At 39.5% G+C, this 25928-nt stretch overlaps 1 protein-coding gene across 1 annotated transcript; it reads right to left on the reverse strand.

Moving 5' to 3' along the window:
* Positions 1–9820: 9820 nt before the first annotated feature.
* ZNF280B (zinc finger protein 280B) lies at positions 9821–25843 on the reverse strand. The gene is made up of 3 exons (XM_055147088.1): positions 25605–25843; positions 24878–24939; positions 9821–14443 (listed from the first exon to the last, which is right to left on the reverse strand). Exon 3 carries the CDS (start codon positions 14387–14389, stop codon positions 12725–12727), a length of 1665 nt encoding a protein of 554 aa, XP_055003063.1. The 5' UTR covers positions 14390–14443; positions 24878–24939; positions 25605–25843; the 3' UTR covers positions 9821–12724.
* Between the last annotated feature and the right edge of the window lie 85 nt (positions 25844–25928).

Consider the following 25928-nt stretch of genomic DNA (forward strand, 5'->3'; position numbering starts at 1 on the left):
CACAAAACACAAGAGTAAAATTAAGACAAAGAGGAAGGGAAAATTTACTGTGCCCTGTTCCCAGAACAGAGGAACCTGCAGCACCTGTTTTCAGAATAGGGTTCTAGTAATTATGACATGACTGAGCTGCAGCTTGGGTCAGAATGCATGCTTTGCTAACTGTGATTCTTTCTTGCTTCTGTAACTTCTGTAACCTGTCTGCTTGCTTACTTAGTAAAATTCTAGGATATGGTTTTTCCCTCTAAAAACAAACAAACAAAAAACCCTTGCTTTTTGCTCTCAGGGCTGCCTACCTCATCCAGGCTGGGCTTGAGAGAGCAGTCACTGGCTAGCTAATAAAGACTCCTTGATTTGAAACAAAACTCTGATTCTTCTGATTCTGTGTAATAACTTTGGGGTTTCTGCCTAGCCTATAACAGTATCTACAGTATCTTCACATACACTCTCTCATACTTACTCCTTCCTTGCTGTGGATGGGGTCATTTTTCTAGCTTTTCTCAGGGAGCATTCCTATCATCCTAAATAGTGTTCCAGAAGTGTCACTTCCTGTAACGTTTGCTCAGACCAAATGAAAGGCTGCTGATGAGACAGTGACACATTTCCAGAATCAAGGATCACCCGCCTCCCGTGCTCCCCTTCCTTCTTGCCCCCCTTCTCCTCCTTCCCCCTTCCCCCCCACTTCACACACACACTCAGAAGACAGGACTTAACCACCTGGCATGATGGCTCATCAGGCTCCTGGTAGCCACCAGGCTGCATTGCATGCTTCTTACATCCACCCTGGTCCCACTGGTCTTCTCTTCCTGCCCAAGACAAATTAAAAATCACTCTGAGCCTTGTTCTGACCCCAAACTCGCAAGAGTTTTGTAGGGCCTGCCCAGAAGCACATCCCAATAAACCTTTCCTGTTTGTTCACTTACTCACCTCTGTCTCTTTGTCTGCTATGGGTGAAGTCTGAGACCAGTCAATTCCTTACCAGTGTGACTATCAAGTTTTAATCATTGAGCTTTGAGAAACATTATGTGGTTGGGGACAGTTCAGGATTTACCTTAATCCATTAATGTAGGTGAGTTGTTTCCTCCACTTATTTCTTTTCTTTTTTTTAAAAAAAAAATTTTATTTAATCACTGTGAGATAGTTACAAGCTTTCATGTTTGGGTTACAATCACACAATGATCAAACACCCATCCCTCCACCAGTGCACATTCCCCACCACTAATACACCAGTAAACCCCCCTTTTCCTACCCTCCCCCTGTCTCCATGGCAGATGATATTCCCCATACTCTCTCTCTATTTTGGGGCATTATGGCTTGCAACACAGACACTGAGAGGTCATCATGTTTGGTCCATTATCTATTTACAGCACACATCTCCCATCCCGACTGATTTCTCCAGCCATCATTTTCTTAGTGATCCCTTCTCTATTCCATCTGCCTTCTCCCCTCCACTCATGGAGCAGGCTTCCAGCTATGGGGAAATCCTCATGGCCCTTGTATATACTGTCCTTGGGTGTCAGCCTCATGTGATGTTATTCTATATTCCACATATGAGTGCAGTCCTTCTATGTCTGTCCCTCTCTTTCTGACTCACTTCACTTAGCATGATACTCTTCATGTCTATCCATTTGTAAGCAAATTTCATGACTTCATCTCTCCTAGCAGTTGCATTGTATTCCATCGTGTAGATGTACCAAAGTTTCCTTCTTTTGTCTGATGATTGTGCACTTAGTGGTGACGGAATTGTTTTATACGGAACTGGGTGGAAGTCAAAGGTTCACAATCACAAGTTTCATACAGAAACGGAGTTTGTGTTATTTTTTATCACTGCTGGAAATATTCAACTTTCAGTGTCGCCTTAATAATTCAAAATTGCTGGTATTCACCTTGGTTTTGTTGTCACATTCCATAAATTTGGCCATAATTACACAAGAGAACCATATTTCCTCAATATTTAGATAAAATCTCCTTTCTGACTATGGGTGAATGCCAGCACTCAGTCAGATTGCAGTTGGGGTAGGAAAGATGACAGCTTTTGCTTCACCTGAGCCATATAAGCTGTCTGCCTGCCATGTTCTCCCCTTGGCTTGGAATGGCTACTGGGGAATGCAAATGTACCCCTACTTTACCCAATGCTTGCTGTTCACTTCCCAGGTTCTTGGAGATTCCAGAGACTGATCTTGGGAGTAATCCTTCTGCTCTTGTTAATCATTCCTAATGGCAGTTTTTCCAGGTCCACATATATCTTATATGGTCAAATGGACCCTGTGAGATTCCCTCACAAGAACACTAACCTGATTCCTGAGATTCTAGCCTTAGGACTAAGTAATTCCCTGTTGAAGACCCCAACTACTAATGATACCATTTTTGAAAGTTAGGAATCAACTCTCCAAGTAGGAGAGTACACAAGCGAATGCACTAATCCTCCAGCTTCAGTCCTAGTCAAGCCTTTTGATACCTGTTACCAAGTATTTTCACTGCAACCTCATGAAAGCAGCTTCACTAAGACAATTCTAAATCCATGACTCTTGTCAGTGTTGTAGACTGAAGATAGGAGGTCCTAATAATGTGTGTTTTGGGGAAAACAGCATCTGAAAACTAAAACAGCCTGAAGGCATGGAGGCCTGTGACATAAAGGACCTATCTCAGGAGATGACAAGCCATTGAGATGCAGAATTCCAGGAGGCTCCCTGAGAGAAGAGGCTTCCTGGACCCCTTGAGAAGTGAAGGTTAGGCACTGCAACAAAGGCCATGTGAAGAATATCAAAAGGGCTGGAGAGGTGGTACTGTGGCAAAGGCACTTGTCTTGCATTTGGCTGACCTGGGTTCAATCCCCAGCATCCCATATAGTCCCCCCAGCACTGTCAGCAGTAATTCCTGAGTACAAAGCCAGGAATAACCCCGAGCATTGCTAGGTGTCACAGAAAAAAAAAAAAAAAAAAAAGAATATCCAAAGAAGACCAAACAGTTGTTCCAAACCGCCCCTTGGCAACTACCCTAGCAATGGACTTGAGCACGGTAGCAACTTGGGAGAAGTGTGTATAAATTTAAGCTGGGATAAAGGAAGTGTGCTATGTGCCTAAACACAGGATGCCCATACTTCCCTTCCTGAGATGTGTATTTTCATACTTTAACCCTGGGGTGTATACCTGCTCTTTCCATTCTGGAGAAACCCATGTGTTCTCTTGAGCACATATCTTAACTTACCTCTCTCCTTATCTCCCTTTATTTCACAATAAACTTTGCTATTCATCTCCTCTTGAAATTCTTTTCTGCATGAGAAAGGCAATGGATCTAAAAAGCCTAAGTAAGGTCTAGGATTGACTTTCCTTTCCTGCAAAGAGCATTTCTTTGCTCCAGCCTAAGTCCATGATTCCCTAAGAAACCAGATGGTAGGGATCAACTCCCATGCCATGCAGAACAAGTGGACTTCAGGAGCAGCTCAATGGCTGCCTCATGTGACTGGTGAAACATAAGATCTATACCACATAGGGGCTCATTGAAGACTTTACCAGTCCTATATTTCCTCAGCCACTTTCTAGGGTGACAGAGGTGAGGAAAGAAAAAGTAGTAGATTTCCTTCTTGAGAATGCCGCCTTTCTCTTCCCCACTTCACTTAAGTAAGTCACCCAGAAGCCTCCACCAGACATATACTTTGTTTAACTGACATATTTGAGGTAAAATTTCATGCAACAAAGATGGAGTTTATGGTCAGAACTAGAGCTCAAAGGCTGAAAAGGGCTGGAGCACATGCACCACATTCTGATGTCCTAGGTTCAATCCCCAGTACCGTAACAGTCCCCAGAGCATTAAGGTAAGCAACCTATAAACACTGAGAACAATTTAGCTGCTGTCACCCAAAGGCTTGACAAGGCTGGAGAATTTGCTTCCACAATAACTTACTCACTTGATTATTGATAAGAAACTCTATTTCCTTGCAGACTTTTGGGAGGCTGTGTCAGTTCTTCCAAATAGACCTTTCTAGAGACAACCTAATGTTATCTAGATATAACTAGTTTCTGTTAGTAAATGGTCCCAAAGAGTAAGGAGGCAGTAATTTTTCTTATGATATAGTCTCAGAAGTTGTACATAGTCATATCCACAATATTTCATTCATTGCATTCATTAGAAGTTCAGCCCTTTTATTAAAGAGAGATAACTAAGCTCTATCTTTTTGTTATTTTTTTTTAACTGTACCAAAAAGTGCTTGAGGAATAGACCCGTTCTCAGTGTTTATAGGTTGCTTACCTTAATGCTCTGGGGACTGTTACGGTACTGGTAGTAGTCTTAGAAACATCCCAGGTGGGTCCCTCCAAGGGTTAAGAGTACCTAGGAACTAAATGGCCCATTCTTTTGTCCATCAGCCAGGGAAATGACTATCAGTACTTAACACACCAAGGGATACAGATACCATGAGGAATGACACCTAAGTTCAGAGCCAGGAGTAAGCGCTGAGCACTGCTGATTTTGGCCTAAAAAAAAGGAAAAATTCCAGAAATTGCTCTTCATGAATTTTTATTACCTTCTTACTTGTGTATTGCTCCCCATGAATTTTTATTACCTTCTTACTTGTGTACTGAGATTTTGTCTCAGTAACATCCAGGTTGGGTATCCCAAAATACAACCAAGCAGAATTGTGGAGCACCATTAGCAGGTGGACTCTATTGTCTGGTCACTGGTATTGTCTACCATTATTTTGGCTATTTGGGAAGCATGAGAGTGAATTTTTCCTGTGCCAGTGGGTTGAGAGTTGTATGAAAGATTTGCAAACAAAACTCAGATGAGAAAGAAGTTAAGGCTTATTATAACATTCAGTATATGGGTTAGGGCTCCTCATTTAAAACATTAATCGTTTCCCTATCTGGTCTGAATTACCACATCCTTGTTATCTACAACATATGATTCTTTAGTCTTGTCCCTATGCTGTTTGCTGTTTTTCCCTTCAGTGTGTGTTTTTGATCTAGTATCTGTTTAGCTGAGAGGAACCCTATCACCTGACTATACCCCAGCTGTTCTCTATATTCCTGACTTTCCTTAGTCTCTGACCACAGCTACGTGCACATGGGTGAGACTCCGGTGCTCTGTAATGTGTTGATGTCTGGGCATAGATGAGGAGGGCATTGAGCAAGAGCTTTTTTCTTCCTCTTTGTTATTCTGCTTCTTCCTGACTGGGGCTTGCTCTAATCTACTCATTTCCTAGTCTAGTCATCCCATCCTATTTATGATTGGATACCTTTTCATGTGAGTGAGATTTAAAATGATCAGATTAGATTAACCTTAGGTTAACTATTTTTATCTGGAGTCCCACCCTTCCATTCCTACTGTTCCAACATGACTATTAAGGTCCAGTTTCACTATCACTCAAGGGCCAATCAAAGAGAGACATAGTGATAGGTCAAGAAAGAGCTTCTTTGGTAACCAGCCAGCAGGTTAGAAGATGGTTGTGAAACTACCATTATCTAAGAAAAGTTTTTCTGGGGTGAATGCCAAGGAATAAAATCCTCTTGTGGGCGGTTCCATGAGGCACATTTTTATCTGTAAACCTACATAAAATACGGAGAAGGAGGAATGTACTTATCTTGATAGTCTTTGGGCCAATGTCCTTGTCTAATACTGACATTAGTGGCAAAAATTTTGGAAAAATATTTTTGTGCCCTGTTTAGAAATGTCTCTTGCACTGAAAAGATCCATTTAAAAATCACTAGAGGGTCCAGAGAGATACTATAGGGGTCAAGTCACTTACTTTGCATGGGGTTGATCCTGGTTCAATCTCTGGCACCACATATAATCCCCTGAATACTTCCAGGAATGACCCCTAAGGACAGAGCCAGGTGTAAATCCTGAACATCACTTTTGTTTGGTGTGGTCTCCTAATCAAAAAATTAATAAATTGTATTTTATTTTTGTTATAAAATACAAGTTTGCCCTGATCCCAAAGTGGCTTTTCTCAGATTTCTTCCTTAGAAGAAAAGCACCCAGAGGAAAAGAAAAACATTCCAACACAGAAAAATGGGTTTTTATAATCCTTCAGTGTCATCTGCAAATTTATTCTTTGATGAATTAAATCATCTTTTTGTGGGGGCCAGAGCAATAGTATAGGGTGGAAGGGTGTTTGCCTTACACTTGGATGACCCAGGTTCGATTCCTGGCATCCCACAAGTCCCCCAAGCACCACCAGGAGTAATTCCTAAGCACAGAGCCTGAGCATCGACGGGGGTGGCCTCCAAAAAAAAAAAAATTTTTTTTTGTTTGGTTTGGTCTTGGGCCACACCCAGCTATGAAAGGTTATTCCTGACACTGCACTCAGAAATTACTCCTGGTAGTGCTTGGGATGTCAGGGACCAAACCTGGGCCAGCTGCATCAAGGTAAGCGTCCTAGCCAGTGTACTATCTCTCCAGTCCCCTAAATGGCTTTTATTAATGTAAACTTTACAAGACATTGATAGTTCCATAAACAATTTACAAATCACTATTTTTAGTATTTCAGAGTTTTCCCTATTCATCTTAGTTCTCATTTGTTTAAGATTTTTGTTTCTGCTGGGGCCATACTCAGCTGTGCTCACAAATTATTCCAGACTTTGTGGCCATAGTGTTGCTGTAGGGCTATATATGGTGCCAGGGATTTGTTGTTTTTTTTTTTTTTTAATTTTATTGAATCACCATGTGGAGGGTTACATAGTTCTCAGGATTATGTCGGTTATACAATTCTCAAACACCCTTCCCTTCACCAGTGCCCATCTTCCATCACCAACCCCCCCAGTATACCTGCCGCCCCCTCCCACCTCCCCAGTCCCCACCCTTGTACATGATAAGTTTCACTTCGTTTATGCCTTATCTCGATTACATTTCATGTTTCAATACACAACTCACTACCGTTGTTGGGGTTTCCCCCAAAAAAGGAAAGCAGTCCTATTGCCAAGGAGGCATTTGATAGTTCTCCGCTGCTAAGAATATAGAGATATTAAGTCCTGCTGTTTGTTACATAACTTTTCATTTTCCCCCTTGCCCCGCGCCACCGAGTTCACACCTGTTTAGTAATCGCCACGCTGCCTGACAAGGGAAAAAAAACCGAAAAGGATGGTTATTTCCCGTCATCGGCAGGCGTGGGGCTCTGGCTTAGTTGATAGACTAGTAGAGTGTCTGCAAGCAGTTTCTGGAACCGAAGGGCTTGCGCTGGTATCGGCTCCGGCTCGAGATTCCACCAGCGTCCCACTGTTCCATGTACATAATTTTTCCCCTTATATCCCATTCCCACGCCACCAGGTCTGTTTGCTTAATGGACATCACACTGTAGTTGACGACACGCCGCGTTTCTTCCCGAGAAAGAAGAAAATTTCTTCTCAGCCGGCGTGGGGATATAGCTTAGTTCAGTCTAGAGAGATGGCTACCACTTTGATTGCCTTCAATATTTCAGCAACAGACTTACTATTCTTGTTAGGATCTCCCACAAAAGTCCGACCCATTAAAAAGGGACATATTACATATTGCTGATGCTAAGATGACATTAGGGCGCGGCCGCGCGGTTTTGGGTTTCTGTATAAAGTCCAGGGGAAGTACAACCAGAATTAACATCACTATAAACTTTTACCCTTTTATGGTGCTCATAAGATGGAGAAGCCTAGAGAGAGGTTCGGCGTCTCCATTTTGCACTCAGGAAAACCGCGAATCCTGCGCTGTGCTCAGGAGGGAGGAGTGGAGAGAGAGAGAGGTTAAAAGAATTGGGGGATGCCCGGTTCCCACTGTTTCAGCGCACCGTGGGGTCTCTGGTTCCATGCCGGAATTAGTTCAGTGGGCTGTTTGGAGTCCAAGGGCGCTTCCTTGGGCTCTTCCATCATGCTCACTCCACAGCAGGGTTCAAAGGGGTGCCAGGGATTTGAACCAGGGTCAGCAAGATGCAAGGCAAGTGCCTTACCCCCCATACTGTATCTCTAGCCCCCCCCCGAGATATATTTGTATACTTTATAAACCATTCACCAATCCATAAACAAGTCCTTCATAGAGAAGTCTACATAATTTCCTGTGCCTTAGTGATATCTATTTTCTATCCCCATCCTGGTACCAAATATGGTCCTCTGAGTGCCACCAGGAGTGATCCCTGAGCTCAGAGTCAAAAGTAAGTTCTGAGTACAGGATATGCCACTACCCTTCAAATTTGCTTTTTTTAAAAAAAAAAAAGTCTTAAAAATAATCCTAATGAAAGAAGGTAGATGAGTCAATACAAAAATAGGGGAAGTTGGACGATAACAGTTGGGATGTCAAAGGTTTTTCTTGAAAAACATATATTGAAATAAAAGAAAACTCTAATGAGTGGGAGAAGAAATGTATTTCAACGTTAACAAGGAGAAAGAGAATACAATTCTAAGTAGATAGTACTCAATACCAACTACAATTTTTTGTTTCAGTAAAAGGTCTTTAATAGAAAATATGTGAATCCAGTCAGGCAACCTTGCTTTAATAAAAAGAATTGCTTCAATAGATGTTGTAAAGCATCCAACACTAAACACATCTCTTTAAAAAGAGTCTACGATCATGTAGCTCAGAGACAATGTACACTTTGCACTATGAGGGCTTGGGTTCAATTCTAGGCACCAAAGAGAAAAAAAATCTCTATAAGAATAGAAATGTATTGGGGCTGTAGCAACAGTAAAGCAGGTAAGGTACTTGCCTTGCACATGGCTGACCCAGATTCAATCCCTGGTATCACTCCCCTAATACTGTTAGGAGTAATTCCTGAGTGTAGAGGCAGGAATAAGCCCTGAACCCTGCCAGGTGTGGCCCCCAAACAAAACAAAAACAAAACAAAAAGAAATAGAAGTGTATTAATCAATATACATATTTCTTTAAATTGTGAAGCCTTCTCATTAAAGAAAATTCACATATTATTGCTTAACAATTAGAAGGAAAGCAGTCTTACATAGAGGGCTATCTAAAAATGGGATTTTTTAAAAAAAATTATTAGAGAATCACTGTGATGTATAGTTACAAACTTATGAACTTTTGGGTTTGCATTTCACTCATACAGTGATCGTTTACCCATCCCTCCACCAGTGCCCATTCACCTCCACCAATGATCCCAGTATCCCTCTCACCACCCCCACCCCATCCCCCACCACCCCACCCTGCCTCTGCAGCAGGGCATTCAAAATGGGATTTTTTGGATACTGAGATAGATAGAGGAGACGGCAAAATTGGTAGTTTATGGGACTTTTAAATCCAGAATGCTGACATTAGGAGATGGAATACTGCATTAGTGGAGCTCCTGGAATTGTTCTATCTTTGGCCCTTGGACTGGAAGAAACCTCCCCTTAAGAAAGCCCATTACACAGATTTCATCCTGATATACTGAGTTCCTCATATGTGTAAAAGTCTATCTAGGATAGACTATGATAGTTAGGCATTTGACTAAAGAATGTTATTCTCCTTCTGATTACTGATTCTAATCAATAAAAACTGTACATGAAAGACAGTCAAGATTCTCAGGCTCTGAGGCTGTGAGACTCCCAACCCCATGCTTTTTATTTCTCTTTTTTTGGGGGGGGGGTCACACCTGGTGATGTACAGGGGTTAATCCTGGCTCATGCACTCAGGAATTACCCTGGCGGTGCTCAGGGGACCATATGGCATGCTGGGAATCGAACCCCGGTCAGCCGCATGCAAGGCAAATGCTCTACCCGCTGTGCTAATGCTCCAGTCCCTTATTTCTCTTTTAATCCTCGTGGTGTCCTTACTTCAGGCCTGTTCACCCAGGGCCAGTCCCTGGCAAGGGATTAAACTAAAATCATACCTCACTATTAGGGAAAAGAAATAGCAAAAACATTTATTTTTCAAAAAACGTTTTATTACGATTGATATTTACTAACAATTTTTGGCAACATTAATAAAATGATAAATTTTATTTCTGAAAGAACAAGCAGGCAAAATAGACAAGATTCACAAAGAGTAATAACAAAATAGTAATCTTGACAGATATTCAATATATTCAATATAAACAAAACAAAGTGACATTGCCTTAAAAATATAGAGATATCAATAGAAAAACAGAGAAAGCTCCTGAAAGAACTCAACTCACTATATTTTCTTATTTTACAGGCACAGAAATTGACTCAAGCTAGCTCAATTCTAAGAGAAGCAAAGCCCTTAATGATAATCTCTTCAGATTTTTCTAAAAACTTAGGAACTCTCCCTAGATTAGGCAAAGGGGAGAGCAGTGGGGACATACATAAAGTGCCTTCAAGGAGACTAAAGGGAAGGAGGGGATACTCACTGTCAGTGTCATTTTAAGAACACTGGTGAGGCTCAATGAACCAAAGGAAATATCTAACAATTAAATGAGGTAGCAAGCCATGCAGGCCTAGAAGAAAGCATTCTAAGAAAGATAAAAGCAGCTGCAAAGTCTTTGGATCAGGAAAAAAAAGTAAGCTGCTTAAGAAAAAGCAAGGCCAATATGTCACAAAGAGTGCATCAGTGGGGAAAATGGTAGAAGGCTAGCAGAAAATGTTAGGAGAAAATAGGTGTAAGTCATTGTCACTGAATCCCACATAAATAACAATCTGTACTCCTTAGGAGCATGCTTTAGTAACAGCAAACAATAGTAACAGTGTTGATAATACTAAGTAACCACAAAAACAAGACATTTCCTACTTTTACTTTAGAAACAGAATTAAGAGAACAGTATGCAAAAGTTTGCAGATCTATTTATAAACAGAATAGCTTACACCTGAAACCAGAAAAGTGGAACACAAAACATTTTTTTTTTTCACATGAACAGGGTTCACAAGCCACGATTGTCCCAAGTACTTTGGAATGGAAAACTAATGAAGAGGACTATCAAATGTCTTATATGTTCAAAGTGCATATCAAACAACTAATCAAGCACTGAAGAAATATAAACAATCTACATGGGGAAACATGAACATTATATTCACAACTGTTGTATCTGTTGTCCTTCACTAATTCTAAAAGGGATAACTAAATAGTTATCACTTTCAAGCTTTTTGTGAATGTTCATTGAATTTAGTGAAATTGAGGAGGAAATGTAAGAATGGGGGAAAGATAAGGTGCTTTTAAGTAGTGAAATGAAATTTTCTCCTCAGTATGTCTTCAGTTAGGATACCAGATTTCTTGACTGGTACAGAGAAGCTACCGGGTAACAGCACAAAGGGGGCAGAAGAGATGAAACCAGAACATTCTTAAAGAGACTGAATCTGGAAATCCCAAAAAGTAGTCAAGACCACTCATGTTTAGGAACTATAGATCATTCCTTAGTTCTATATGGAAAAGCCACTGAAGCTGGCAAGGGAAAAGATTCCCCCATAGTAGTCAAAGATATGTAAACAGATTAAATGATAGTAATTAGAAGACTAAATAGTTACTGAAATAAATGGGCATTTTCTTGCACACAGGAGTGTGTTCAAACCCAAACTTAATAGTTAAAGCAGAAAATCATACACACATGACCAGTAACTACTCATGTCCACAGCAAAATGTAAAATTACAAACTTAACATGTTCAATGTACACAGAAAAAAAATGTAAGAAAAGCCCATTATAATGGGTTTTAATCCAATGCTCTGGCCTGTTTTTAACCACGGCATCTTCTATTCTTGGACAAGATCTCATTCCAACTTAACAATAAGAGAACTACATTTAGTCCAGTCCATGAAATAGATAACATCTGCTTGGTCTTTTAAGTTCAAACTATGGGTCTACTACAATTCAAACAATGAATATCAGGTTATGGATATCAAGGGATTCTTTCCCCTATGAAAGCATACTTGCTTTACTGTTATAGCTGAGGAGGAAATGGCTAGTTCATTCAGACTAAGGCCAGAGAGGGGAGGACACTGACTGCCTCTTTAATCACTCAACAGGAGGTCCCGTTCTATTATCACTGTTTCTCCATCCAAAGCTACTGATACATACCAGTTGATATCTTCAAGGTCCCTTTACCAAACAATGTAGTTGCATCCTTAGATATTCTTGGTCTAGGTAATGACATTCTGAGCATGTTTCTTCTTCCTTGTCTCCAAGAGTGAATATGTGCTTTTCCCCTAGTTGGGGACAAGGAGTTATTGCTCTCCATTAATTAACCTCCCACTTTCTCATCACTATATATACCAGGGCTTCTTGCTCAACTTTTTCACATCCGTGCTTTCAGAATCAGATTATTTTTGGACAGTAAAACAGGCACTTCTGGGAATTTAGCAGCAAACAGGACCACACCATAACAAAGCCATTTCAGTCTGACTAACTAAATACTGAATTATCAAGGCATGGAAAAATTTGGGAGAAAAATACTAAAACATATTAAAATTTTATATACAGAAACAAACTTCTAAACTTAAAAGTAACATAAAACTCAAAATTAAAAAATAAAAGGCTTCCACTGTTTTTCCCTTCTCACATAAACATACACCTTTTAAGTGTTAAATATCAGTAATACATTTTAAAACTTGAGGGTCAGAGTAATAGCTCAACTAGCTGAATGCATGACTGCATGCAGAAAGTCCAGGTTTAATCCCCAGCCCTGCATGGTTTTCCAATCACTACAGGGAAAAAACCCAGAGCACAGAGCCAGGAGCAGAATCTAAACACCACTTGGTGTGGTGCCAAAAAAAACAAACAAAAAAATCTAAAAAGCCAGGAATTGTGGTTAACTTAAAAATCTCAAGACCATTTATAAATATCACTATAAGGTTAGTGAATAATGCAACATCTGTTATGTCTTTTTAAATGGATGAAATATTTACTTTAGAGTTACTGAAACTGGAATTTTTTTTTTTTGAAACTTTACTTTTAGGTTTGGGCAGTGATGGTTCAGGATCAGAGGTGCTTACAGTAATGGACGCTACTTCTACTGATGGTGCTTGAAGAGATTCGAGTGAGACCTGAATAACAACTTTTGTTTCAGGAGGCAATCCTTCTAGTTGTTTAGGCTTCTTAAACATTTGATGATAATAAGTCTTGTGTTCCATTTTCTCTTTGAAAGTCAAAAACTGTAGACGGCATTTGGAACATGAGTGAACATTCTTTTCCCAGTGTCCTCTATAATGATACATGTATGGTGTTGCAGTTTTGAAAATCTTGAGACAAAATGGACAAAGCAAATTCTTAGTGTTTTCATGACATGTTCTGAAATGTGTTTCCACGTCAGCAAAAAATGATGATCTATAATTGCAAACCTGGCACACATATGGCATTTCACCAGGTTTATGATTGTCTTTCATGTGCTCTAAGAGAATCTGATCTGTTTTGAATGACAATTCACAAATTTTACATACAGAAGAGGGCTCCTGGGAAATATGTACACTTTCAATGTGACATTGCAACTGGAAGGGAGTGGGAAACTGCCGGTGGCAGTGTTGGCACGTGGTATGATTTTCCCAGCTGTCACCCCTCTGCTTCTCAAGTTCCAAATGGTGCTTCATATGATTCATAAACTTGATATTTTTTAGAACTTTCAAGCAGCTGAGGCATTTAAAGGTTGTGTGAGTCTTCTGTTCTGGTTGTTCATTTTCTTTATACTGTCCATAATAGAAGTCACGGAGTAACACAATGAGATTTCCTTTGTTGGAATCAATAGTTTTATGTTGACTTGCTAGATTCAGACAGTCGGCTTTTGCTGGTCTATTTCCCCCACCAGTACTTATGGGCTTAAAATAGACATTTTCCTTTGGCAAAGCAATTGAGAAGGGTATTCCATTCTGAACCTGGTTTAATGAGGTATCAACATCATTTGAGAGTATGCTTTGTGGAGTAGCTGTATGAAAGATACCTGAAGGGGAAAAAACTGAAGAATGCGCCCCTATGTTTCCATCATTGAGTTTAGGTCTTTTGGAGTTTTCACAGTTTGCTTCAGAGATGGAAAGTCTCTTTGACACAAGAGAACTCTCATTCTTATCTCCTACAGAAAGTGCTGTTCCTGGATGCTGCAATGAGTTTGTGAATGTAACCAAAGGAGAACGTAACTGTAAAGTATTATTAGGCACAACTTGTGGTGAATTCTTTTCACAATCAGGCTTTGGCAAAGGCTCAATAATAATAGGGCTATCTGTTGATCTTAATTCAGATTGAGGAAGGCCCGAAACAGTTACTGGTTCTGATGCTGAAGTGGAGTGACTTATGGGTTGCAATTTATGGGTAGTATCTCTTCTGTGGTGGCCATATTTTTTTCTCCTTAAATATGAACCTGGGGTGACTCTATTCAAAATGGTTGAAACAACTGGTTTTGAATGTGAAGTCACTCCAACAAAGATCAGTTCAGCATCTTCATTTACATGTTCCACCCCAACAAAAATCAATTCAGCATCTTCATCTTCCACTTGTTTAGTATCTTTTACACTCTGCTGTGGTTCTGGCTCCTCTTCGTCAGACAGTATATATGGCTGTTCCATTTTCAAATATTTTTGTTATTCTTGAAAGGTATAATCCTTGATCTAAACTGTCACCTAAGCAAAAAAACAGTAGACAACAGTAAATACAGAAAAATGTATTTATTTATTCTTATTTATCTAATTTTATTCTTATTTATCTTATTTAATTCTTCCAAAATTCTAAGAAAGTTTTATATAAACACCTTTATTTTGCAGATAAGGATGAAAAAAATTCAAAGAGAATAAATAACATCTTAACACCCATGATTACAAATGACTGTAGAATAACAGTTTCAAATTTAAAAAATAGAAAAAAGAGTACTCATAAACTCCATAAACTGTATGATGCAATGTCAAGTACTCAGTATATGCCTAGCAAATTATGAATGCTCTTGATAATCTCAACTGAGGCCTTCATTATAATTCATTCACTAATTTCTTCTATTTGTTGCCTTCTAGTCCCAATTTTTCACTAAAATGAAATCCAGAGCTTCCTCCTTCACCCCATTTCAGTCTCTTTTCTACAAACTGATTCTGCTAAATCAAATCAGATTACAACACAGCTCAGCTTAAAAACAACAAAAATGCTTTTTTGGTTTACTCAGTAAAAAGCCAAGTCCTGGGACTCGAATATAAGGGCCAAGGTGCTTTTCTTGAAAGCAGTCAATCCAGTTTGATACCAAACACTGTATGGTTCACCCAAGGACCACAGGGTGTTGGCCCCCAACCACACCTTCCACTCCCCCCCTCAAAAAAGGCTAAGTACTTCTATACCAGTGTTTCTCAATTCAGGGGCTATAAGACCACCTTAGGGTCCCCCAGGACATTCCAAATGAAAATCACATAAAAGGGAGGCCAACAGGAAGTAAACTGGTAAGACATGAGAACCACAGAAAGGAAGGTAGAAAGGGGACAACAGTCAGATAAAGGCTTAAAAACACCTATTCTAGACTAACCCTACATGCTATATCTATCTCCTACTTCTCTGCTCCCTCCTCTTAACTTTAATCACACTCCTTGCTATTTCGTCTTTTTTCCTTTCCCTTGCTATTTCTTAAACATACTAGTTTACCTCACTAAGGGCACCTGTATTTGCTGTCCCTAACACCACCTTCAGGGTCCTGTTCAAGTCGTAATCTCAGACAGGTTCTCCAATACTCCAAACCAACCTCATAACTCATACCTCCATTATCTCTTCACTTCTTTTTCTCTTCAATTCTTTATCCCCATTTAACTCATTGCAAACAATTTTGTTGGTTTTTTTTTCATCTAGTAAAAAGTAACTCAAAATAATCTAGGACTGATATTTTTTTATGGATGTATCTTCAACACAATACAGTGCCTGATACAGGCATGGGAATTCAATAATTGCAAAATTTTTAAAATTAAAAGCAACTTTCAACAATAAGAACCTCTATTTGTAGAGTATATTGTGCCTAGTTAATTCAACATTTCCTACAAATTTACTCTCAGAACCTTGTCTATCAGAAATTCTGTAGACCAATAAAGTAATTAAAGCTGTTACTTTTTGAAACATCTTTATTCGCAACTCCATGATTAAAAAAAAACGAAAAAAATTAGATGGAAACTTGTTACATAACACATATAAATAATAATAACTGCCATCACAGTCAGTATACGGGTTACTCACCATAATCATTTTTTAAAAAATGCAACATGACCCACAAAAACCATTGGGTCATCAATGGGTTACTACTGGTAGAAGAAAATTGGCTTTAAGTATAGAAAGATGTAGATACTTTTTTGGGAGGGATATGGGAAGTTGAGCCATATCTGGCTGTGCTCAGGTATGACTCTGTGCCCTGAAAGGGTTGGGGAACCATATGGGGTGTTGCAGACTGAAACCAGGTTGTTTGCATGCAAGGCAAGTATCTTACCAACGAAACTAGCTTTCCAACCCATAATATATAGATACTTAAAATTTTGTTTCATAAGTCGCCAAGTTGTTGTGTCAGAATTCACTATAGTCCAACAAGGACCCTTCACAGCATGATCTAATTTGTAAAAGTTAAACTGGCATCTAATATGTACCATGCTTCTCTTATATAGCATATAAGCATATAATCTTGGACCAAAAAGGTAATTTTGAAAATGTACCAATTTGGACATGAGTTAAAAAAATATAAAGCATAATAAAAATTATTTGCTCTTTTCCTCACTATTCACAACCATGTTTTCCTTGCCAAAGAATTGAGTTGAAAGTTGTTGATGTATCAAGCTTACAACCAGGGGGGGAATGAATAGCAATTTACAACTCTAAAGCTCAAATTAAGTAGACAGAACACAATTCAAGAAAACACGAAAACACGAGGCAGATCTGAAATACTTCTCTTTGCAGTCTTGTGTTTTAATAATGTAATTCCAGAATGATGAACAGAGGCCACTATTTCTCAACCTAGGAACTAGTGACATTTTTCATCAGATAATCCTACTTAAAGAAAACTGCCAGATGCATTTAGGATGTTGAGCAGCATACTTGGGTTCTACTCAATAGGTCAATGTTTCTCTCTTTTTTCCATCCACGGCCCCCTTCCAACTTTATTTCCTTTATATGCCACCCCTGTTCTACTATTTGGTCCCCTTGTCTCATGCTGTGATCCCCATTTACATGATTTTTACCTATGTCTCCCCCTCAGAATATCCTGGGGCCCACAGGGGGCCATATATCAGCTGGAAAGCACTGCTGTAAATATCAAGAAGCAAGAAGATTAATAAAAGCTATAATAAAAAATGAGTATAAGTATATATTAAAAATTCTGATATACTGATAGACTGACCAACAGTTCACATTAATTTTTATAATAAGTATCTTGAGAAGTAGAAATGTGTTTGTTTCAAGGACAAGATTACTTGTCCTAGCAATTCTAACTTCCTAACGAAAAAAGGAAACACAGAATATCAGTGAATCACACGAAAATTTGGAAACTAATTTTGATTACAGATTGTAAGCCTTAAATGATCTGATCGAAAGAAGGGAAATGATAGCTGAAGTACTTGGGGCATACAGTGGGGTAGATTTATATCAAAAACTTAATAATGTGTAATGAGGTAATGGAAATAAGTTTGGTAACATGAGTGATATGAGTAGGATAAGGAACACTGGAATTAAGGATGGCATCATTCCAGATACTAAAATTCTGTTTGACCTTGACTAGAAGTATGCTTTGGAAGAACCGACTTCAATCTAATAGCTAAAATTATGTAACAATATTGCTGTCAACATGGAAATCTGGAATCCACACTCTAGTAGGAATAAGGGAACTAACATGTTCAGCTCCAATAGTAGAAACCTGAAAGAAAAAGTCTATGGAGTGTTGACTAGAAGAAAGCAAAAAGAGCACTAAAATGAAAAAGAGCCATAAAGTCAATAAAAAAAAATTAAGCAATTGCAATCAAAAAATAAAACATACTCATTCATGTATATATATGACAACGCAGCACTGAATTATATTCCTTAAACAGTAACAAAAACTTCAGTATCATGGCTGGGGTTTAGTCCAACTAATCTAGGTTAGGTTTTTATCTGTCCATACCAGTATTTCCATCAACCAATAATTCAAGATGGAAAAGCAAATACCCCTTTATAAACTCGCCAAAGATGAACCAAAGGGCTATAGGAGGAATCAATGGAAAGGTTTCATTACAAATATTCCCATAGATGAGGCCTGAGAGATAGTGCAGAGGACAGGATGTTTGCCTTGCTTGCAGCTAAACCTGGGTTGGATCCCCAGCATCCAATATGGTCCCCCAGGGATATGAGGAGAGATTCCTGAGTACAGAGCAGGAGTAACCCCTTACCACCCTGGATGTGGCCCCAAAACAAAAAACAATAAAACCCAAATATTCCACTGGTAACAGTTATATCTCCTTCAAGTCCATATCCAAACTTAATTTTCCATAAGATTTACATTTACCATGTAACATCACAATGCTCTTCTACCCAACAATCAATCCTATGACTGCTTATTTTTCGTAACCCCATAATATGACCTCTTATTACAAGAGAATATGTGTATTTATCATATTTTTTATCTTTATTTCTCCACTGTAAATACCTTCCATTGAGGAAACTGCGTTTAATTTGCTTTTATCTGCTTTATTTACTGACTTCACCCCAAGTACTAAGGCAGATCCGGTACACAATATACTCATCATAAAAAAATTATTAAATCAACAAATTTCATTAAAGTGAAAAATTAAATAGTAGTTAGAAATAATTTTTTTAAAATGGTAGGTGGGTTGAGCTAAGAAACAAAAACATTAAAACCAGAAATTGTTTTATTTATATGCAAGAGCCATTGAAATGTGCTTGTTTTTAAGTTTTTTTCACCCTGTGATGCTGGGAGTTACTTGTGATATGGAACTAGGTGAATAGGGGGGCTGGGAGTTGGGCATTACACACCATGTAGTGCCAAGGACTGAACCTGGGTCTCCAGCATGGATATATATACTCCAGCACTTTGAGCTATCTCCTGGGTCCCTAAAGTGTAATCTTAAAAGAGTACATGTGAAGGCTAGAAAGACAATACAGAGGATAGAGTGCTTGCCTTGCACATGGCTGACCCAGGTTCATTTCTAAGGCACCTACCCATATGGTCCAGTGAGCCCCAAAAAGAGTAATTCCTGAATGCAGAATCAGGAGTTACCCCTGGGCATCACCAGGTATGACCCAAAAACAAAATAAAGCAAAAAAAAATCACACAAAAATAGTAAAAATCAAATTTTTAAGAGACTAGAAATTGAAAAAAGGCTAACAGAAATCAGATTTTTTTGTGTGTGGGAAAAAGTTTGTCTTTTTAGTTTTTTACTTTTGGTCCACAGCAGCAGTGTTCAGGGTATGCAAGGCAAGCACTTCACCGGCTATACTACTGTTCCAGCCCCAGTTTGTCAATTCTTCACACAGAATTATTATGACCCCACCAAATCCATATCTAAGTAAATACCAAAAGAAACAGGAACCAAAATAAGTATATATCATGTAACTGCAATGTACACACATATTTAAAATAGCTCAAATGCCCATCAATAGATGAAAGGATAAAAAAATTGTAATACATACATCCTATAGAATTTTATATAACCAAAAAAGGAATAAATCATTGATACATGCATGCTATACCTCAATAAACCCTGAAAAAAACGTAAAGTGAAAGTTTTTGAAAAAAAATGATTTCATCAACAGTAAATATACAAGACCAAGCTATAGAATCTAAACACAAATGGTTGAGGGAAAGGGGAATAGAGAAAGTGCTTAATGAGTAAACATCTTTATTTTAAAATAATGGATTTTTTTAACACAGAAAATTTCAAGTAACAAAATTATTCATTTTGTTAGATGAATTCTTCTTTAATATATTATTTAATGTTTCCTTTCCAGCAGGTCCGACTCTGGGGGTGAGGGAACTCCAAACAATAATAGTAAGTTTTTTGTTTGAATGTAATCAAAATAAAGAGAAAGTAAAGTAAACTTTATCAGCTACACAGGCGGGGTGGGGGGCTAGGGGATTGGGGGGGGAGGTTTACTGTGGTTCTTGGTGGTGGAATACGTGCACTGGTGAAGGGATGGGTGTTTGAGCATTGTGCAACTGAGACTTAAGCCTGAAAGCTTTGTAACTTTCCACATGGTGATTCAATAAAAAAAAATTAATTAATTAAAAAATATACAAAAGTAATAAAAGATAGAGGGAATATTACTACCAACCACACAAACATTAAGGGTACACTATAAACAATTCTAAGACAACAAATTAGACAACCAACATGGACAAATACTAAATCAAAAAACAAACAAAAAAAACCTACCAAAAAATAAAAACAAAACAGAAAAACACAAAAAATTATCTTTAAAAATAATACCAGAAGATCTGACTGCTACCCTAATGAACTCTATCAAAACGATTAAGGAAGAGTAGGTTGGGGGGCATGGTGGGGGGAGGCATAAAGGGAATACAAAACAGTGAGGGGATCATGTGAGATTCTGAGATCAAATCTCTATTAGTTGATGCAAGCAAATGCCTCAACTCCAGAAGAGTTAAGGGAGAAAAAAAAAAAATCAAAGAAACCCTTGATTTACTCTTTCAGGAAATGTAAAGAGAAGGAAAAACTCTCTAGCTCATTCTATAAAATCTTTACCAAAGATATGACATACACAAAAAGAAAGACAGAAATAATAATTATACCTATAATAGAGGGGAAAAAATCTTCAACCACTCTGATTTGGTTTTATACTAAAGGTTCTATATTGAGGGCAACTGGGCAAGAACAAGAATTAAAAAACATCATATTATTAAGAAAAAAATATTTCAGAAATATAAAAAATATTTATTTACAAAATACTAGGCTTATATAAAGTATTTTGGTGGGAATAAAACAGATAATAAAATTAAAACACAAATAATTACACATATATTACATATAATCATATATGAAAATACATATTTCATATAATCACATATACTTATCGGGTAGGGCGTTTGCCTTGTACACGGCTGACCCGGGTTCAATTCCTCCGTCCCTCTTGGAGAGCCTAGCAAGCTACCGAAAGTATCCCGCCCACAAGGCAGAGCCTGGCAAGCATCTGTATTTGATGCCAAATACAGTAGCAAGTCTCACAATGGAAACATTACTGGTGCCTGCTCTGGCAAATAGATGAACAAGAGTATGACAGTGCTACAGTGCTACTTGTCACTTCAAATAGCTATAAATACTAAAAACTAAAAGAGAAAATGGCCAGGTAATAGGTTGATATTTTAATGAACATGGTTATGACTGACTGTATGGGGAACGTATACTAGCAGAGGAAGTAGCAAATACAAAGGGTCTGAGACTGTAGCATGCTTAACACACACAAGAGACTAACATAAGCAAGCCAATGGAAAAGGGAGAAAAGCTGGAAATGAAAGAATGAGTTCTTGTGGTAGAAGAGCTAAGATCAGGGAGATGAAATTAGGTGGCTCGAATTCCACTTTATTCTGTGTCTGATAGAACTTTAGTTGAGTGAAAAGTGATATGATGTTCAATAGGACAACTGGCTGATGTATGAAATAAAGACTGTAGATGGCAATATTGAAAGCAAGTAGACAAGAGATTACTGAAATAATATAAATAAAAGCCGGTAATAATGCTAGACTGGGTAGAAGAATGGAAGCAAGGGTTCAAAAAAGATGTGATGCTGCACAGCTAAATTTGAGTCTAAGGTTCAGGGAGAGATTTGGGCTAGGTATAAAAATGTTGCAGTTTTCAATATGCAGATTTAAATATAAGACTGATGTCTGAGGTCTAAGCTCTGGGTTTTTCACCTGTTAGAGGTCAGAGAAATAAGAAGAAACAAAATAAATATAAAAAAGGAATAGTTATAGCTATTCAGCAGTAGAATAAAGAGACCATTCTGGAATTCAAGTGAAATTTATTTTCAGGGAGAAAACTGAACAATTCTGATAAATGCTGACAAGAGACCAAAAAAAACAAGGAAAGGTAAAATTGGCCATCAAATTAAGCATTATGGAATTCACTGAGGACTTTGAGAGTAGATTTAAAGGAAAGCAAGAAAACTGGATACAGAAATTATGCCCAACTCAAAGAAATTATTCAGTTATTAATACCAAGGAAATATGAAATGATGAAGTAAACAGAAGACAGGTATTAAAATTGAACTGTTAATGAGTTAATATTAAAATAAAAATAACTACTTGAGAACAAGCCACAAACACAGACAAGAAGAGATTTTAGTCTATGGTTAAATGTATCTATTGTAGTATGGGGCAATATCAAAAAGCATATGGACAGCATTCAATAAATGTGTGTGGTAATCTGGAAAAAACCGGAATGCCCCAAAACGGATGACTGGTTGAGGAAGCTTTGGTACATCTATACAATGGAATACTATGCAGCTGTTAGAAAAAAGGAAGTCAAGAATTTTGTAGTTAAGTGGATGGGCATGAAAAGTTTCATGCTGAGTGAAATGAGTCAGAAAGAGAGAGACAGACATAGAAAGACTGCACTCATCTATGGTATATAGAATATCAGAGTGGGAGACTAATACCCAAGAACTGTAGAAATAAGTACCAGGAGGTTGACTCCATGGCTTCGAGGCTGGCCTCACGTTCCGGGGAAAGGGCAACTCAGAGAAGCGATCACCAACTACATTGTAGTTGAAGGCCATGTGGGGGAAGGGAGTTGCGGGCTGAATGAGGGCTAGAGACTGAGCACAGCGGCCACTCAACACCTTTATTGCAAACCACAACAGCTAATTAGAGAGAGAGAACAGAAGGGAATGCCCTGCCACAGTGGCAGGGTGGGGTGGGGGGGAGATGGGATTGGGGAGGGTGGGAGGGACGCTGGGTTTACGGGTGGTGGAGAATGGGCACTGGTGAAGGGATGGGTTCCCGAACTTTGTATGAGGGAAGTATAAGCACAAAAGTGTATAAATATGTAACTGTACCCTCACAGTGATTCTCTAATTAAAAATAAATAAATTATAAATAAATAAATAAATAAATAAATAAATAAATAAATAAATAAAAATGTGTGTGGTAGCCAGTCTCTAATACAGTTCCAAATTAAACCTAGATCCTTTGTAGTATTACTCTAGTATAACTCTTACCCACACTTATAAAATAAATAGAACAGAACTGATGACACGTGGGGCTGGAAAGACAGCACTGTTAAGGGAGTTTGGCCCTACCAGATCAGAAGCAATCAAGAGATCGCTCACAAAAGTCTTAGGAGTAGGGTTTATTTCACTGGTGGATTGACCTGTGAGCTCGTGTTCCAAAAAGAACTGGGTCCAAAACAAAGGAGAAAGCTGTTTTATAGAATATCTGATGGTGGATGGAATATTTGCAGGCAGAAGACAGGAGAGTACAGAAGCAGAAATTCCTTAGCATGTTACTTAGAAAGCAGGGTCAGCACCATTTCAAGGACATTCTGAGCCCAATCATTAGTCACAAGGCAGGGTATTATCTCAAGTCTGTCCTGAGCTCTTCTCATAGTAGCAGCTGTTTCTGGCAGCCTTTCCTTTCTCTCACTGCATAGCTGTTTAGGACAGGGGGCAGGGGGAACAGAGTTCTATTTTCTCTCATCCATAGGGGAGCCAGGGGCCTATTTCCCTCATCACTACAGTGAGTAAGGTACTTGCCTTGCATGCAGCCAACCCACCCAGGTTTGATCCCTGGCACCAGATACAGTCCCCAGAGCCCATGGGCACAGCTGAGTGTGGCTTCCCAAAACAAGCAAACCCAAAAAAAGCATGAAAACTGATGGCATGAAACTTCTGAAAAAGACAGCATTTTATTTTCTAAGTAAGGCCTCTCTAGAATCAGAGAGATTCCATGACAGGATTAGTTCCATGGAAAGACGGAGTAAGGAAGGGTCCTTGTTAAAAGCAAGTGGGAGGTTAGATATAGGTCATCCAAGTCTTCAGATACTTCAAATCCTGTCAAAAGCTTGATTGTAATCTCTTGAGAGATCCTGAGCCAAAACCATCAGACTGAACTACTCCTGGATTTCAGACATTACGAAATAATGAGGGCTGGAGAGATAGTACAGTGGTAAGGAGTTTGCCTTGCTCACAGGTGGTTTGGGTTTAATCTCTGGCACCCCATACTGTCCCCTCGGCCTGCCTGGAGTGAGCCCTGAGTCCTGAGCATACTAGGTGTAGCCCAAAAACAAACAGAAAAAAAGGTAATAATTAAAAAAAAAAAACCTGAGAACCCTTCTCATACAAATTTCCCCTAATCTCAGTTGCTGCCACTCTCTGTCAGCTTCGCCTTCTCCCACTCAGGCAGCGGTCTCCTCCAACTCCCATTTGAGTGTAGGCCAGGTCTGCTTGAGAGAAGGGACCAGGCATGGCTCATAATGGCTTCCCACCATTATGGCGAATAAAGATTATTTTAAGTTATTAAATTTTGAGATCACATGTTACACAATAATAGATAACTATACAATACATCTCATTGAGTTGTATGCATAAACTATTGCATAGAGAATTTACCAATACTGTAAGCATGAAATGAATTCAGATGAGTTACCTATCTAGTCATATTCAATTACTTCATGAAATAAAATCCATAAGTAAATGGAAACAAACAAACCTCATGCAGTTATCTTTACCAATATACATTTGCCCCAATGAACCACTTTATTACTTGAAGACTTGTGGTATGGTCTTAACACATCTTAGTCTCATAGTCAAAAAAAAAGTCAGATTCACATAGTTTAAAATTGATGATCTTTTTCTTTAATCCCTTTCAGGAGTGATGAAAGAAAGCCAGCCTCCCACTCCCCTTTTTCAAGAACGCATTTTAGAGGGCTCGGAATGACAGAAATTAATGAGTGGCCTGAATTTATCAAAAACATTCAGATCCAATTAAGCACTCAGCCTAAACAGGGATGTTTTCACAAAGGGAACAAGAGAAAAGTCGTATTATTTTTATGTATGACAAAGATGCAACCCCAGTCTTCATTATAAAGACCCCTTTCTTATCTTACCTCTGATGTGCACAGAAATTTCCAGGGCCTTGAGAATATTCCAGGATTAAGACAATCATATCCTAGAGATATCAGACAGAAGGATTAGGCTTGCATGTTGCGGGAATATTTTGTAGACCACTGCCTAGCCTACACCACTGATACTGCCATTTGTATGTTTCCCCAAGTATCTCAGACAGAACCAGAGAAAAATAATGAAATCCCTTTCCTTCAAACCTTTCCTCCCATGTACCCTACCTCTGTCAGCAAAGAAAGTACGCCCACACACCACACACACACACACACACACACACACACACACACACACACACACACACACACACACACACACGACGACGCTCTGGTTAAGGGTGAGAGACTAATAAAAGTTTACCGCTTTAAAGGGGCCTCAGAGGCTGGATGCCCCCAAAGGGGGTGCGGCTGGGGTTACAAACGACATAGGATGTTGACCTGTAATAAGCAACCCCGTGAGGGCACCGCGAGGAAGCCGAAGGTATCTGGGGGTGGGGGTGGGGGGAGGTGCTGGGGAGGGGGAGGTGGGAAGCCATTATGAGCCCTGCCAGGCCCCTTCTCCCCTCTCGAGCAGGCCTGGCCTACACTCAAACGGGGGTTGGGGGAGGCCACTCGGCCTGAGTGGCAGAAGGCGAAGCTGACACAAAGTGGCCGCAACTGAGATTCGGGGACATGTTTGTGCGCGGGGTCCTGGCGCCCGTCAGGGGCCGCTTACCCGAAACGCCTTCAGGGGGCCGCGGCACCGGCGGAGGCCGCTCGGTCAGTGAAGGCCAGGCGCGGTGCGGCGACTCGCCGGCGGTGGCGGCCGAATCTCCTCCCTTCTCCCATCAGGGAACACACCCGCCGCGCCACGCCCCCGGGCTTAAGCGCTCGGTCCCCAGCGGTCCCGAAGTCGCCGGCGCGCCACCCGCCCGGGACTCTATCCCGCCTAAGCCCGAGGCAGTGACGCCTAGTCAGGCCCCAGGCACCGCCGACGCCGCGGACGCACCCGCACGCGTACCCGCTGCGACCCGTGATTGGCTGTCAGGTGCGTGCACCA

This window comes from Sorex araneus, chromosome 9 (assembly GCF_027595985.1).
Source record: "Sorex araneus isolate mSorAra2 chromosome 9, mSorAra2.pri, whole genome shotgun sequence".
NCBI classification, from domain to species: Eukaryota; Metazoa; Chordata; class Mammalia; order Eulipotyphla; family Soricidae; genus Sorex; species Sorex araneus.

Bases quoted from the DNA above. Each gene is read 5' to 3' on its own strand.
- ZNF280B (XM_055147088.1), bottom strand. From the start codon at position 14,389: ATGGAACAGCCATATATACTGTCTGACGAAGAGGAGCCAGAACCACAG.